This window comes from Solanum verrucosum, unplaced genomic scaffold (assembly GCF_900185275.1).
Source record: "Solanum verrucosum unplaced genomic scaffold, falcon-dt-bn FXZP01000028.1, whole genome shotgun sequence".
Classification (NCBI taxonomy): domain Eukaryota; kingdom Viridiplantae; phylum Streptophyta; class Magnoliopsida; order Solanales; family Solanaceae; genus Solanum; species Solanum verrucosum.
Window position 1 is genome coordinate 1,029,609 of NW_026020183.1, and position 16,783 is coordinate 1,046,391.

The window sequence follows — 16,783 nt, forward strand, 5'->3', positions numbered from 1 at the left end:
CAACGTTTCCAAGAAAACATGTTATTTAGACTATGGATTCTATAGCAACTAAAATCACAACAAATTCCCAAGATTTTACAAACCCTAGGTCTAGACAAGCTATGTAGAATCAAGGAACTGACTTAATTCTAGGGACTTAGTGGATGAAAGGAACCCACTAGTGAAATCCCACAAACTGGCGCCTCTTTCTCTTCTTTTCGTTCTAATTTGGATGATTTTTGGAGAATGAGGGTTTTGGGTATGTCTGACTAAGTTATTAGGCTTAGACTGAGTAAAACAACGGAGTTTAAGCATCAAACGATGTAGTTTAAGTGTCCCAACACATAGGGAAAAGACCAAAACGGCCCTGACTTAAAGGATGACAAAGGTCATCCTCGGTGGTACTGACGGACCGTCGTTTGGACTACCGACTGTCGACTTCGGTCGTGGTTCATTGTCTGCCCGACAGGACTTCACTAAAACGAGCATAACTTTTCACTCCAAGTTTGGATTTTAGCAAACTCGGTGGCGTTGGAAAGAGGATTCAATTATTTTTAATTTGATAGATCATGGGCCACCTAATTCATTTTGTGCTAAAGGATATTACCATTTGAAGTTGACCCAATAGTCATTTTTCTCTAATTGGCTGTTGACCCTCACTTACGGCCAGACCTACGGTCCGTAGGTCCAACCACAGACCGTACTGGTCGGCCGTGGGTGGGATCAGAGATCCCTAAATCTTGGACCCCAACAAAGGACCCACCTACAGACCGTGTGTCAGACCACGGACCGTCGGTGGCTTTTGTGGTTCTGACACCAGGTCCTGGAAAACTGCATTTTCCATCTTTTCGTATCAGAGGTGTTATAGAGAAAGAGAGAGTGTGTGTGTTTTGGTTTTGGGTGTGTAGGGAAGAGAGAGGAAACAAGAGGTACTAATAGGTTAGTGGCTAAATTTGGTAAAGTTTTAAAACGTTGGCCCATTTTGACAATGTATTTGGGTAAATTGTACTTTCAAGTAACTATCTCTACAAAATTTGATTGAGTCTTGAAATTTTATTTGTATCACATAAATTAAGACAAAAAGAATAATTTACATTATTTGAAAATTATATGAAAATAATATGAATCACAATAATTAATAATTTAAAACTTCAAATTCCATTTATATCACATAAATTGAAATCATATATATATATATATATATATATATATATATATATATATAGGACCCATACAAAGTGCTGCAAAACAATTGATTTTTTTTTTAATCATTAGAAAGTGGGAACTACAAAATGCTTCAACTGATTGCTCAAGTACGTTCAAAAGTAAAAAAGTTTTCTTTACATTATTGATTGCGCATGAGTAAGCCACGTATTTATTTCAAGTTTAAGTTTATCCCTTTTCAAATTTGGTGGAATACACATCTTGTTGGTGTTTGGTTGGGGAACTCCCCTTTTGCTATTATTGTTTATTACTTCTTTATTGTAAGCATAATAATGCTACACAACTTATAGGTCAGAATCATTAGGTCCTAATGTTTAGGAGATTCTTTGTTTGGTTTTAGTTATTTTGAATGAAGATGAAAGTACATATAACTTTTGGGGGAAGGTGAGAACCAGTGTTGGCATAATTGCATGTATGTGGTGATCAATAAATTAGTGTTTTGATTTGGCACAAAATTTTAAAAAATAAATAACACTTTTGAATTTTGTGGTATTAAAATATTTTTTAATCTTGTAATCTTTAACATATCTTATGAGAAGTTAAAATTAAAGAATTGTCAAAAAAGAAAAAAATATCTTTTTTAAAACGAACTTTTTTAAAAAAAAAAGTATCACAAAAAAATAAAATGAAGAGAGTACAACGTAGCATGCATGATCCATAAGTAACTAGTAACTTAATTAGCCATATTATATGATCCATAAGTAACTAGTAGCTTAATTAGCCATATTGTTATTTTTCTTGTTTTATAGTAGGAACTTTTATAAAAATATACTTTTTAATAAAATAATTATATTTGCATAATTCATATTATCGTATTACACCCGCATAGTTCATTTTATATAGTAGGATGTACAAAATCGAACCGAAAATCAAAATAAACCGTAAATCGAGTCAAATCGGAAAAAATCCGACTAATGATTTGGTTTGGTATTGAAAAAAATTGACTATACTTGAGTTGGGTTGGTTTGGTTTTAACTAAAAAAAAGTCAACCCGAGACCAAATCAACCCGACATTATATATATAATTTTTAAAATTTATTTTATACATAACAATATTTACTTTGATGTAATTTCTAAATATTACTTATACGTTTTCATAATTTTTATATTTTAACATATTTTTTCAAGCTTATTGAGACTTAGAATTTTGAATGGTCCAATAAAGGTTATAGTCCATAGATATTAGTAACTCTAATAAAACTCAATTCAAAATCAAACTCAATACTAATGCTAACAAAATAATTAATTCAACACTAAGAATAACAATAATGTTGAATATTTGTTCTTTAGTTTTACATTGGTTTAGACATTTAAAATATATATAACCTAATTTTGATTTTTCAATGTTTAATCATGTAATTAATACTTATTAAACTTATTTTAGCATGGTTTAGTACTTTATCATTTTCTTTATGATTTCATTATTGTTTTTTATTAAATATTTTAGTGTCATCACTCATCTCATATTTTGTGTTATTTTCTTAAGAAGCACCTTAGATAGTTGTATTTTGGTTGGACTAAAAAAATATTTGAAGCACAAGTTAATTATATGTTTGTATGAATACTTTACCGGAAAAACCTAAAACCCCCCAAAAAAATCTGAGGTTTATTAGTTTGGTTGATTTAAAAATTAAAAAACTCGACACAAATGGTTTGGTTTGGTATTTGAAAAATCCGAACCAACCCGACACAAGGTTGAAAAACCCGAAAAAACTCAAATTTTATTAGTTTGATTTGGTTTATAAATTTAAAAATTTAACACAAATGATTTGGTTTAATATTTGAAAAACTCAAACTAATCCGATCATGTATACCCCATTATATAGTATACAGTATTATACACTTACTATACATCAATGTATATGTTATAGTACATAAGAAGTGTTTATACACTTTTGACATTTTTTTAAATTTGTATAAAGACTCTCCGATAAAAACAAACAAAAAAATGAGAACATTTATTGGAAGTAGGCTTTCAAAAAATTGTGTCATCTTTTTTCTAAAAATAAGTAATTGGGCCAAAAGATATAATAACTAGGAAAATTATATAAAATAACAAACTATTAATTTAAATTAAATGATATAACCACAATTTTATTTAATTCTAATCCATAGCAAACAGTTTGCCACTCACCTCTCTCCCCAGAAATCTCGCTCGCCACTCTCCCTGATCTCACTCGTCATTCTCCCTCGCCTCTCTCACTTTATACAAACACAAATGTATAAATTATGTTTGTGTTTGTATAAAGTGAGAAAAAATGTATATACACATACAAATACATATTTCTTCGTCCTATACACTTATAATTATACACTACAAATCTTCCTATGCCCAGTTCTCTTTCTCGCTTTATACAAACACAGATTATACAAAATACAATGCATAATTTGTGTTTGTATAATGCGAGAGAGATTTGTGTACAAATCTATCTGTATACAAAAATACAGTTACATATACATATACAGATTCATATTTAAATACATATAATACAAATATACATATACAACTTAAAATCACAATAACAAAAACATATATACAAAAATACAGTTACATATACATATACAGATTTTTATGTATAAGTATACTGAAATATACAAATACAAATTTTTATGTATATGTATATTGAAATATACAGATTAATAGCCATAGCAAACATAAAATTTGCTATAGAGCGCAATTATGCAAACTATAGTTATAGCATACAAATATAATTTTTATGTTTGCTAAATCTAAAATTTATTCTCAATAATTCTATCACAATATTCATATGGTGTAACTTTTTTTAAAATACTTCACTGCGTGTATCTGATCTAAGTATTATTTTATTTTATTTTGATTTACGACTTGGAAATGAAGTAGATTAAAGTGGGGCCAACATCTTATCATGAGATCAGCTAAAACTCAATTGAAAGAAAACCTAGCCTACATGGGTGCAAAGCAGCCGCTAATGAATCTTGTCCCAAAATATGACTCTGCAGAATTTTCCTTTGGTGAACGACATGGAAAATCCATAGACTTTATCCTTCCTAACGCGAAAATTCTCCATCCTCCATTGCTCCCTTGCCCCAGGTGCTTCTGTAGGATTTTTAGAGCATCCCTCATCTATTTTCTCCTTCCAAAGTGGGAGAAAAACAAAATACGACACATAATTAGGTTGCTGATTTTTGATATCTTATTATAGCGGGACTCAGACCATTATAGTAGTGTCTCCATAGCGAGGGAACTTCATGTATGTCGAGATGACGCCAACCCAACTCAAAAATGATTCAAGCCAAAATCTGTCGTGCTCAAATTTTAGGAATTCTTACACTAAACTACGGAACCTTTGGGACTCTACACGAGGTGCCTTTTCATAACGACGGATCGAGTGATTACAAAAGGTATCAGTTAGCATCTTTCATGGCTTTACCTCTAAATAATCCTTTCATTTATAGGAGGTGCAACATGGTACTTGTGACTTAAGAACCAGCATTCCCTACCGCAGGTGGTAGGCCGATGGCTCTTGTAACACCTAGCTCAATGGTCTCATCATCAAAATTATTGTCAAACCCAACCACACTCTTAGTATCATCCGCGAGGCTCATCTTGCCCTATTTTCACAATAATGACACAAAACAAAAAGTAACAAAAACACAAAACGCATGAAAGTTTCAATTCAAAAATCAACTGGAGACGATCATAAGTCGATTTCCGGCAGTGGTGTCATTTTTTTTATAACCGTTCAACTATGTCTAATTTTCAGATTATATGTGGTCGTATACAAAATAATAGCCAACTTTAAAGGTTGGGGTCGAATCATGAGGATTGGTAGTTAGGATCACTTTCGAATTGATTTCTCAACCCAAGACAAACTAGCACATTGTACTATCAAGAAGTGTAAATATTAAAAGGGTGTTTAAGAGTAACTAGAAATTATCAATATCAAGTATCAAACGCAAGAAGTCAACAAAAATAAGTTCTAATAAGATTTAAAATGACTAGAGGTGTATGTATTTTAAGTGGGTTTCAACACAATAGGCAAAGATTAATCAAAATCAATGGATAACACTTGGTCTATGCTACATTCGATATTCTCTCGAACTATTAAATATATCCCCTGGATTCTCTCGGACTCCAAGACCCTTTTCCAGTAGACTATCTCTAGTTCATATCATTGAATGGGAAATAAATTATATTATCTCATCTCTAGCTCAAATCCATATACTAATTTGACAACTCCTCGCTATTGATGTCTTACCTAATCTTTTTTATTTTCTCCAGCCAAAATAGTGTTCAAGAGCTCAATCAACTTTTGTAACCACTGATTTTAAATTAAAACTTCAAGACAAAAATAGATTCATGCATAACGACCAATTTTAGAACTAACTAATCAATACCCATTAGGCGTTACACATACATCATGATGTGCACACTCACCTAGCTACAAGTTTAGCTACTCATAATGAAAGAAATAGAGACAATGCCCATATGGGAGTACTCCATTCCAAGAAAAAATGATTAACAAATCTGAGATCCAAAGCATAGAAGGATACAAACATGAGTTTTCTTCCTTAGCAAGCAATGAAATATCTATCTAGTTTCTATCACTACAAAATTATCCAAAAAGTTCTTCTTTCTAGACTATTCCCAATTGGAAAGAAAATAAAGATACATAATTACACAAATCCCTATTCTATCCTTAAAACCTTCCAAAGGGAGCATTTTATCATCCAAGTACATTTTTGCCATTAAGCTTCTACTTTCAACTTAGGCTGGACCGGCGGAACTCAATGCAATGTTGTTCAGCTCCAATCACATTGTCACTTCAACCTTCAGTTTCTTCAATAACACCTACGCTAGAGTCAGCGGAATGTCAATTAGTGTAACACCTCAAAAATTAGGAAAGGAAAAAGACTTCATTTTGTCGTTATTGGTTGAGTCCTACGAGGCTCATCTATGATTTGTAGGTGGCACTATAGGGAGTGGGTTGAGTTTTTGGGAATTCAAGTCTCAGTAAGTTGACCTATGACTAGACAAGACGAGTAGTAGGATGGTTTATGGACCATAGGAAGTGTCTGTAGGTTTGGTCCATATTTACTAATGTTTTGAGCTTAAACTTAAGGTCTACAGATGGGATCTACGGACCGTAGAAGGGTCGGTGGTCCGTAGAAGGGTTTTGTGGAAAGTTGGCAAACTTTTGGTTCCCGTACTTGGTTGTAGGATTAACCAATATGGTCCATAGAAAGTCCTACAGACTGTAGGTTGAAGTCGTAGATTTTGTCCGGTAGAATTTAATGAAGGGTGTTTTGGTCTTATCCTATCTACCCAACTCCGAAACTACATTGTTTTGGCCCTATAACTATCCTATAACCGGTTTTACCCTTTAAAATACTCATCCCTCTCATTCACTCAAAAAAAAAACCCTCAAAACTCCTAAATCATCTTCCCCAAATACTCTCAAGAGCTCTCAAGGAAGGATCTTTGGGTTTGATCAAGCTTGAATGTTTCTTCTCCAAATTCTTAGGGATTTTATTGTCAAGGTATGTGTGAATTCACCAATGGATCCCTTTCATCCATTGGGTCCCAAAAGAACTTAAATCTCCAATTTAGTTTCACTCAATTCAATTAGGGTTTATGTCAATCTACATGGGTCCTTTTTTATTGTGATTCAATTGATGTTGTTCTATCTTATTGTGCATGATTTAACCTAATTATATGATTTATAATTGATTTCATATGAACTCATGCTTTATGTTTTGATTTTCACCTATGAACTATGAACTATGATCATGAATTGATAAGGGATTTTATGCATATTTTATGAAAGGATGAAGTTATAATTTAAGGATGTTTTTAAGTAAGTAGCAATGGTTTGTGAAATGTTTTTATTCACAATTTGAAAGGAATCATGATTTTAGATGCTTATGAAGGTAATTGTCTATATGAGCAATATTTTGAAATCGTGATTTTGAAAGAATCTACTCTCATACGGCTTTATGATTTGGATTGATATTTTGATTATTGTATTTCCTAATTTTATGTTTTTATAATTGACTTTATCTATTCAGTTGGGATTTTACTTAGCATCGAGAGAACTTTGAGATGGAGGCTCAAATAAGGTAGTCTGTAGTAGAAATCTCTAGTTCCAAACTATGTACCCCGTATGATTGTCTTAAGTGACTTAGCTAGTGGATCTACATAGCATTAATGATATGACACAAAGTTCTACCTTGGCAAGTAAACTCTCATTTCTCGATGTAGGAGTTATATCGGATTCCATGTTGTAGATCACATGGTCTATTGTTGGTTAAAGCTAATATACCACAAAAAGAACTATGATTTTCCCTCAAAGCTTCCATTACGTCTTTTATTGATGCTTATCCTTGTCTCATGGTTTTAATGACTGTGCTTTTTAAGCTTTTAAATGTTCTAATTGGTCATGCATTACAAGTTTCAAGCCTACTAACATGGTATGTCTACGTTTATGCATATTTCCTCATAATTAGTACATTTAATTTACTAATGCATAGTTATATCTATATTGTCTTATATTATCGGTTTTGATGTTTCTTTTCTCGCTCGTGGCCAGATTTGGATTGCTTATAGCTATTGAATTGGTGAGTCCTCATACTCTAAGGGCAAAGCCATGAAGACCTTTTATTGCTTTTATTATTTACTTTTGAGACTTTGTATGTGGTGTATGGATTCCATCTCAACCACTCTTATGTTGTTTAGAATGGCTTGTCAAGAAAGAATTATGATTCCACATTCCTGTTCAAACTCTCCTTTATAATATGAGACATTTTACTTAAACTCTCTTATTGCATATTCTATTGTGTTGTATGTATGTAAAATGTCTTGTGTAGGGACTCTCGGGTCCTATACATCATGTCACGTCTAAGGTATACTTTGGATCGTGACAATTAGAAATTGTTTAATGCTAATAAGTCGTTGGTGCTTGGACAGTTTTCCTTCGGTCAAGCCGGCGAGACACCAACTGGCTACTGCGGGACGCCAGTTCCTTCTCTGGTGTGCTTCTATGATTTTAAGACCCAAATCCTTTTAAGTTAATTTTTCCAAGTAATGCCTACACACCAGAGAAATAGAGCCTCAAATACCCTCAATTAGCATCAAAACATAGCAATAATTCTTATATTTGAGTCTTATGAGCTGATAAACAAAATATTTTCTACTCATATTTGCTAAAAACTAAAAACTAAAAATCTGAAAATCATAGAAATTTTGTAAAATATAGTGAACAAACACTAAACGTACAATTTGTTGTATAAAATTAGGTAGAGAAGAAATATATTTTCTTCCAAAAATACAACGGTGTAGGGGGGACGCCAGTTCCTTCGGCGGTACGCTTCAGTGATTTTAAGACCAAATCATTTAAAGTTGATTTTTTTCCAAGTAATGCCTAGATACTAGAAAACTAGAGCCTAAAATCCCCTCAATTAGCGTTAAAACATAGGAATAATTCTTAAATTTGGGTCTTATGAGCTGATAAAATACCAACTCATCAGACACCGAATATTTTCTACTCATATTTACTAAAAATTAAAATCACATAAATTTTGTAAAATATAATGAACAAACCACTAAACATTCATTTGTTGTATAAAATTTGGTGGAGAAGAAATATTATTTTCTTCGAAATATACGATGGTGTATAATAATAGTGAAAGAAGAAGACAATTTTCTTTCACTAATCATTTCTGTTAGGGAGTGTTTTACCCCTCCCCCCCCCTCCCCCCTCAATGTGGTACTTCCCAACGTGAATCCGAATTTAATCGGGTTTCAGTGTACATACCAGACACAAGGTGGGAAACAAAAAAACTGAATAAGTGAAAAGAGAGAAAATATTCATCCAAAAAAAAGTGAAGAGAGAGAAAAAGATTTAATTTTTTTAAACATACAATCAAGAATCATTGCAAATGGAAAACTAAAAAAATAAATAATTAATCCTCACTCTCAAAAATCCGCCTAAATCCCAAAATTTCAGCCAAAAAATGTCAAAATAAATTATTATATTTTTATAACTAAAAACTATATTTTATAAATAAAAATAATTTATTTATATATTATAAATTAGGATCTTAAATATTTTATTTATGTGATTTTTTATAAGGGAAAATGGTTTGAAATATGTCTAATCTTTGAAGAAAATTATTGTAACAATCTCAAACTTTGGGCAAGACCTATTACACCATTCACTATTTAAAAGTGTATTTTAAAGGTATATATGCACTCGATTGGACAAGTGTGTGAATACACGTATGATGAGCGCGTAGGTCACAAAATAATACTTTATGAGTCTGTGATTAACTGTCACAAATTGATGAAGGTTAAATTAATATTCATTAATTTAGACACACTTCTTTTTACCTCTTTACCTAATTCTTCTTCCCCGTAGCGTTTTTCACTCAAAGACAAATCACCATTATGGCTCAAAGAGGTAAGCTTTAACGAATTATTCTCTTTAATTTTTTATTGCTCTGTTTGTCTTATTTGTTCGATTTTTAATTAGAGCTTCTCATTTTTTTTTCTCTGATTTCTGATTTCTTTTTTCTTAGGGTTAGCCATGGAAGAGGTAAAATTAAATTGAATAGCATTTGTTTTGATAAGGATGATCCAAAATTGAATGATGAAGTGTGATACTTTCACGATTTGCTGCTCTCTTTGAAAACTTCTTGTTCCGATAATAATTTAGATAGAAGATTTTGATCTTACCCATACTATGGATCAGAAAAGTGTAAATATTTTTATTGCAGAAATGATGTGGTTAATGAACGATCTAAGTTCATCATTCCAAAGATGGTGAAGAAAATGAAGGACATAAATGAACTACAATGTAGTGTGAAAGAGGTGGAAGGAGTGTTTTCTTTCAAGGGCCATGAAGAGGTTGAGCTGATGAAAAATACAATAGAGAAACTGATTGAGGTGAAGAAGAAAGAGAGTAACTACTGTAGTCTCAATAGAATCTTCATGTTGTGTCTGTTGATCATGTATGTTGTTGTTTGGATCAAAATATCTAGTTGAAGCATTTCTTTGGGTTGATGTAAGTTTGAAAGTTTTTATGTTTGCTAGTTTGTATGGTTGAAATCAGTGAACTTGATTTTGTGTTGGATGCAAGATCCATGTTTCTATGTTTTTACTGATTGTTTGAATCAATAGATGAACACAAAGTACAAACACAGAGTGTAAACACAAATTTGTTGACACAAACTATTAGCACAAACGGTTAACACAAGTTGTTAGCACAAACGGTTAACACAAATGATAAGCACAAATTATTAGCACAAATAATAGAAACATTCAATAATAATAGCAAATAAGTTGTTTCATACAAAATTAGGGCATCAAGTTAATATAGATGTTCAAGTGGACCATCACAAGTTCAAAACATATAGTCTTGTTAAATTATATTACATTGTATGCCAAAACAACTTCCCCAATTAACAATGTTATATCACCTTTAATCTCAAAAAAACTATTAACATCTTAACACTACTTCCATTGTTCCTTGGATTGTGAAGAAGTTATTTTCTATCTTTTATTCACTCTTATCTCATCCCTCATCATCTGAAGTAACTTGTTGAATTTTCAAACCACTTATTCAGATGCCTTTTTGGCATTCATATAGCACTTACATGTATTTTCAAAACCTTGTGTCACGACCCAGGGGTACCCCCTAGATGTAACAAGGCGTACAAGACTCCGTAAGTCTCATACAAGCCCCTTAGCATATCATAACATAAGATAGTATAAAAGTGAGGAAATTAAAAATATTTTCTAATACAACCAAAGTCTAATAAAACGAAGCAAAAGTCTTAATCATTGTCTCAAACCATATAATACATGAAAGTCTTAGGGACACAACCCATACAAACGTTCTAACATAAAGAAAGACATAAAAGAAACGGGTGAGCAACTCCTCGATGCTATGAGGACTCACCAAATCTTCACTTGCTTGCTTCTACTAAGATCCTACCCACGAGAATGGAAGTCAATATCACCAGACCCTGCATTTGATAAGAATATAAGCAAGAGTATCTGTTAGTACAATAAAGTACTAAATATGATGGCTAGCATAAATCATCAACATAAGCATAATACAGGCATTAATCAACATAAGACATATACCAAAATCATAAGAGACATCAACATAAGGCATAGGCTATAAGCACAAGAGATAACAACATAGTCATAGGCATAATCAATGCATCTAGATCAACATGACATAAGAAAAACACTTCATAACTAACCTTCAAAGCATGTTTGTGCAATGCATGAATAAGACCCCATAAATCTCATCTATGCTAAGAAAACCATTTAGGCCCTCATTCATATTCATCATCTTTTGATCTCATCCTTATCTTATTTCTCATAGACAAGGGAAAATTCACCTTAAGTCAAACATATCAAGGAAGGAAACTATAGCAACAATCCAAGCTAATCTAACATCATACAAGCAAATCTCATATTGAAACATACTTACAATACTTCCTTGAAGTAATCTTGATTCATCATAAACATGCTACTTAGATTAGGAACTTGTCCCTCATATTCATAGTAAATCATGGAAAAGTATTTGTTTACTAGTCCACAACATAACATCACTCATGAATGGTTACAATTTACTTATTCAAGGCTATCAAGGAAAAACATCTTACTATGCTAGACCAAGTTATCATAGAAAGCACACACTCATGCAAGTCCAAGCTACTCAAGAAAGGGTACTATTGCTCAATCTAAGCTATCATGAAATGATGTAGCCTCACCAAGTCAAGCTATCATGCAAGCATTCTATTATGCTAGTCCAAGCTACATTGGAAGGGTACGATTTCTCAATCCAAGGCTATGCATAAGTTCTACTATCTCAGGCTACCTTGCATGGTCTTGTCTTACCAAGTCAAGCTATTCGTGAAGGGATATCTCATCACTACTTCAAGCTAACATATCCTTTGAACACTTACGAAATACTATCTTCAAGCATGTCTTAGTTAACTAGGAAGGCTTATTAGATCATGCGTGAGCACATCACCATCCATGATCACTTTTACTCTTAGATTCATTTTAGGTAGAAAACCTTTCACATCATGTTCATTATGTGTTCATGAGAATGTCCTTTCAATCATCACAACAACATTAGCATAATCATTGACACCTTACTCTCAAAGGATTCCTAAAGAATTTACATAGATTTGCTAAGACCATGCGTACATTCATAATATAAATCATGTGGGTAAGCCTTCCACAACAATACTATATACAATCAACATATATATAAGCTTCACTCTCAAAGCCTTAACATTCATAGTTCATCATATTAGCCTTACTCTCAGAGCAATAATTCTCATGATCATCACATAGGCCTAGTTCTTAAGACGTTCTAATCACATGGTTCATTCCTTAAGCAATTCTAATCATATATCATCATATAGTCTCAATCTCAAGCACTACTAACCATAATTTATCATATAAGTTGTAATCTAATTCAATTCATGTCTATGTGTTTTACTCTTAAGCAATCCATATATACGTGCTCTAATCTCAAGTAATACATCAATCTTAGAAGATCACATCTAAGCCCTCAATTTCCCTTTTCATGGCATAAAACCGAACTATATCAATTCCACCTTAGAATCATAGGTTAAGCATGAATACATGTATAATCATACTAAAAACATGCAATTCTATCATAAACGATCATAAACAATCATAATCCACTCTATTGGACCATAACCCATAACATTAGAAGAAACCCAAGTTTGACTTGGGGAATTCTTCTTCTAAATTGGGGAAAACATGGGGGCTTCATGGATGAAATGAATCCATGAATGAATAATCAATCATACCTTGATTAGAAAAGCTTCCAAGCTTGAAACAATGGAGACTTGACTTGACCTAGCTTGATTCTCCTTCTTCTTCTTCTTCTTCTTCTTCTTCTTTTCTTTTTCTTCACTTTCTATAGAGAGAATATTTGAGAGATAATTTGGGTTTCTTTTGGGGTCTTGAAATAATAACTTAGGATGACTTAATTTAGGGGTCTAAAGTACTTATATAGATTGTCTAGATTAGGGTAAAATGACATCACTTAATCTTAATTAAAATCGAACTACCCCAAAGTACCCCAAAACTAAACCACCAAAACTCCCCCATTTGCCCACCCACGAGACCATGCTGACGGACTGTGGATGGACCAATGGTCCGTCCTGGTCAAGCGTGGTTTGGGTTCAGAGATACTGGAAGTTGGGCTTGGATCTACGACCCCAACAACGAGGCGTGGACCCATCCACGGGGAGTGGGTCCTGCCCGTGGTCACTGCCTTAGGCAGATTCTCTAGGGTGGTCATCAACGAACTCCACCCATAAGGCGTGGTTGCACCCCTCGTGGGTGACACCTGAAACTCCTAAAGTTTCTAAGTTCCCTCTTTCGGATATGGGGTGTTACAATATCTCCCCCTTGGGAACATTCGTCCTCAAATGACGTTATAGGAACTTCTTAAGGTCACAACTCTAGACTAGCAACCCATCATGCATGCAACACATCTAAATACACACAACCAAAAAAGAACCATCAACTCTAAGATAAACATGTTCAATGCATCACAAAGAAGGTAGGAACTATATGTAACAACCCAAAATGCAGGTAATTTTCAACATCTACTCATGTTCAAGGAGGAACTTACAATCTCCAAGCTATAAGCATACTTAACACAATATCGTGGAGCCTATATGCAATCTATACTCATAACATACATCAAAGGATAAATCTCTCAACTCCAAGCTAAGGCATATTTCACAAATCATCTCATGAAGTCTATAGGCAACTCATCAATGCACTACAACATGAGGAAGATCAATCAAGCAAACTCATTTTCTTTCAAAAACACAAGCTCTTCTTGAACATGCACAACATAAGGAAATCATGAAAACATCTAAAACAAACATGACTTCACATAAAGAATAAACCATGAGGAACTCATCATCTCAATGCTAAATGAGGAATACAAGGAAAATGATGAGGATATTGGGACATCTTATTGGCCCTCGGCCTCCCAAATAGCACCTTCAACTAAAACCCTTACTAAAAGATCACTCTTTAACACTTTAATGGAATAACTTCCTTGTTCTTCTATTTCTAGACTTGTCAGTCTAAGATCTCATATGGGTTTACAAACGGGGACTAAACTCTTCCAAACTCATTACACCTCTAAAGGTGAGAATTTCTAACAACCCAAAGCATGAACATTAAGGACACTCATCGACCTTGCTATCTAAGCACATCATCCCCCCCTCTTGGGAGTAAGCCTATACAGACTTTCTAAGCACCATTTCTTTCAATTCTAAGGTTTGAACAAGTTATCACAAAGCTTTCACATCCATCACACAAGAGGATTCTAGGCCAAGGTGAATTACACTACTACCCTTCATAGGAGTTTACTCAATCACCACACCTAGGTATTATCTAAACACCTACACATCAAATCTTATAAACATACCCAAAATGCAAAATGGCTAAGTAGGGTTCTACTATCAATAAAACAATAACAATAATGCAGCCCATTCATACTAAAGACAACATCAAAGTCTAGCATATCAAGTCACAAAAGACAAAACAACATCGAAATCTATAAAGCATAAAACACATACCGGTAGTCACATCCAGGGGACACTCTTGTTCACCTCTAGCTTGGAGAGCATAAAACATATTCTTCTTTAAAGTGTTCCCATCTGAACCACTAGGAGCAACTTGCTTACCCTCTCTTCCCTTAGCTTTCATCTTTGGGCAATTTCTCATCTTGTGGCCACTTTCACCACAACTAAAGCAACCCTCACTACCGGCCAACCACCTACCCTCATGTCTCTTTCCACATTTAGCACAAATAGGCCATAGGGGCTCACTACTATTCCTTGTGGTTTAGTAGTTAGGAGCATTAAAGTAGTCTTTCCCGAAAAACCTTTGTCGATTCCTAGAACGACCATGTCCATCGGACCTCACATGAGAGGAATCACCATCATCATTTATAGACCTCTTTTTCTCCCTAGCTTTCCCTTTTAGTTTTGCTTCCTCAATTTGTTGAGCATGAGTCATAAGACGAGCAATATCCATATCATGAATAAGCATAGTCGTACGACATTATTTCACCACTAGATCAGACACTCCCAACACAAACTTACTCATCTTAGCCCTACGATCCTCCATAATTGAAGGAGCATACTTAGATAGTTGGGTAAACCTCTGTCACGACCCGAGAGCACCCCCTAGTCGTAACCGGCGTACTCGACCTCTCGGAGGTCTAATACAAGCCTCTTAGCATTTATTCATCGCATAAAACTAAAAACCATAAAGAATTAAAAAATTTCTTTACAAGAAAGACATTTCATTAAAATAGTAAGCGGAAGACTTCTAGACTTTATACACTTATGTCTCAAACCATCTAATACTTTGAATACAACATTGGGATTAAGCCCATACAAAACTTAAGCAAATACTAGAAAGACATAAAAAAAAGGACATGTAGGGTATTGTCCTCGAATCTATGAGGACTCACCAAGTATTCATCTTCAACACTTAGAAACCTATCAAGTAGCCATGACATGTCACCATCTCCAAATCCCTACACTTTAGTCAAAAAGGGAAAGAAAGGGGGTTAGCACAATTAAGTACTAAGTATGGAGACCATGCAAGAAAATATGCACAACGGACACTTACAAGAAATGTATGCTTTCATATCATTTTGATAAAACCTTCACTTCACAAGTATAAGAGACATAATACAAGTCAATGTTCACATATAAAACCATAGCCAACCGTATACATACTCAACATATATTCATATACAACCCATGCTTAACTTTAAAGGAACACATGTCATTTCATTACCATAGGACCTCTACCTAATATAACATTAAGACACACTTGAGTAAGACAAGAAGTGACCGCCCATACAACCTCTTCAAGCACACTTAAGAGTTCCTCAAGATTACCTTAGATAAGGACATTTCCTTTACAACATAACATCAATAGGCCAACATTCTTTAAGAAACCATTTAGGAGACATTCAAGCACATAAGGGGACTTTCATATCATAGTCGTTAGACTTAGGGAACTCACTTTAGTATCTACAAAGCCTACTCGTGCCATGTGTAGATAACATCTCATAGTACTGCTTACACGTTGTAGAACCTATCCATTAACTAGAGTGCACATCCCACATGATGGGAATATGCATAACCGACATAGACCATACTAGTTAGGTATGGAATCCGGAGTCTATCCTACTCCGTGGAGGTTGTTCTACTTGCCAAAGGTAGAACTAGTAAGCAACCCATGTAGGCACATGGTTTAGGAGATGTCCAAGGAAGTTCATTGTGCCTAATCTCATACTCAACTAGGCCACCTTCCTAACCACATCCACTTGGTGCTAGCCTTGTTTCCCATAGAGTATTCAATCACATATGTACTTAGAGAGGGTTCATTTTCTAGTTCAACCAACTCATAGTACCTCTTCCCAAGAAAGGCCCCATTTCTTAGTCATGGCCAATCAAGGTTCATAAGGATAGCTCATTTGACTTTCTTAGATAAGGATTA

General features: G+C 33.9%; 1 protein-coding gene across 1 annotated transcript; it reads right to left on the reverse strand.

Annotated features, from left to right (window-relative positions):
* Positions 1–11,173: 11,173 nt before the first annotated feature.
* On the reverse strand, positions 11,174–15,316 carry LOC125829282 (uncharacterized). Its single transcript, XM_049508531.1, has 3 exons — positions 15,150–15,316; positions 14,842–15,041; positions 11,174–11,208 (listed from the first exon to the last, which is right to left on the reverse strand). Exons 1-3 carry the CDS (start codon positions 15,314–15,316, stop codon positions 11,174–11,176), a joined length of 402 nt encoding a protein of 133 aa, XP_049364488.1.
* Positions 15,317–16,783: the final 1,467 nt, after the last annotated feature.

Bases quoted from the DNA above. Each gene is read 5' to 3' on its own strand.
- LOC125829282 (XM_049508531.1), bottom strand. From the start codon at position 15,316: ATGCTTATTCATGATATGGATATTGCTCGTCTTATGACTCATGCTCAA. The intron at 15,042-15,149 runs GTTTTTCGGGAA...ACATGAGGGTAG, and splicing joins CGTTCTAGGAATCGACAAAG to GTGGTTGGCCGGTAGTGAGG. The intron at 11,209-14,841 runs GTATGTGTTTTA...TATCAAATGCAG, and splicing joins TCCCCTGGATGTGACTACCG to GGTCTGGTGATATTGACTTC.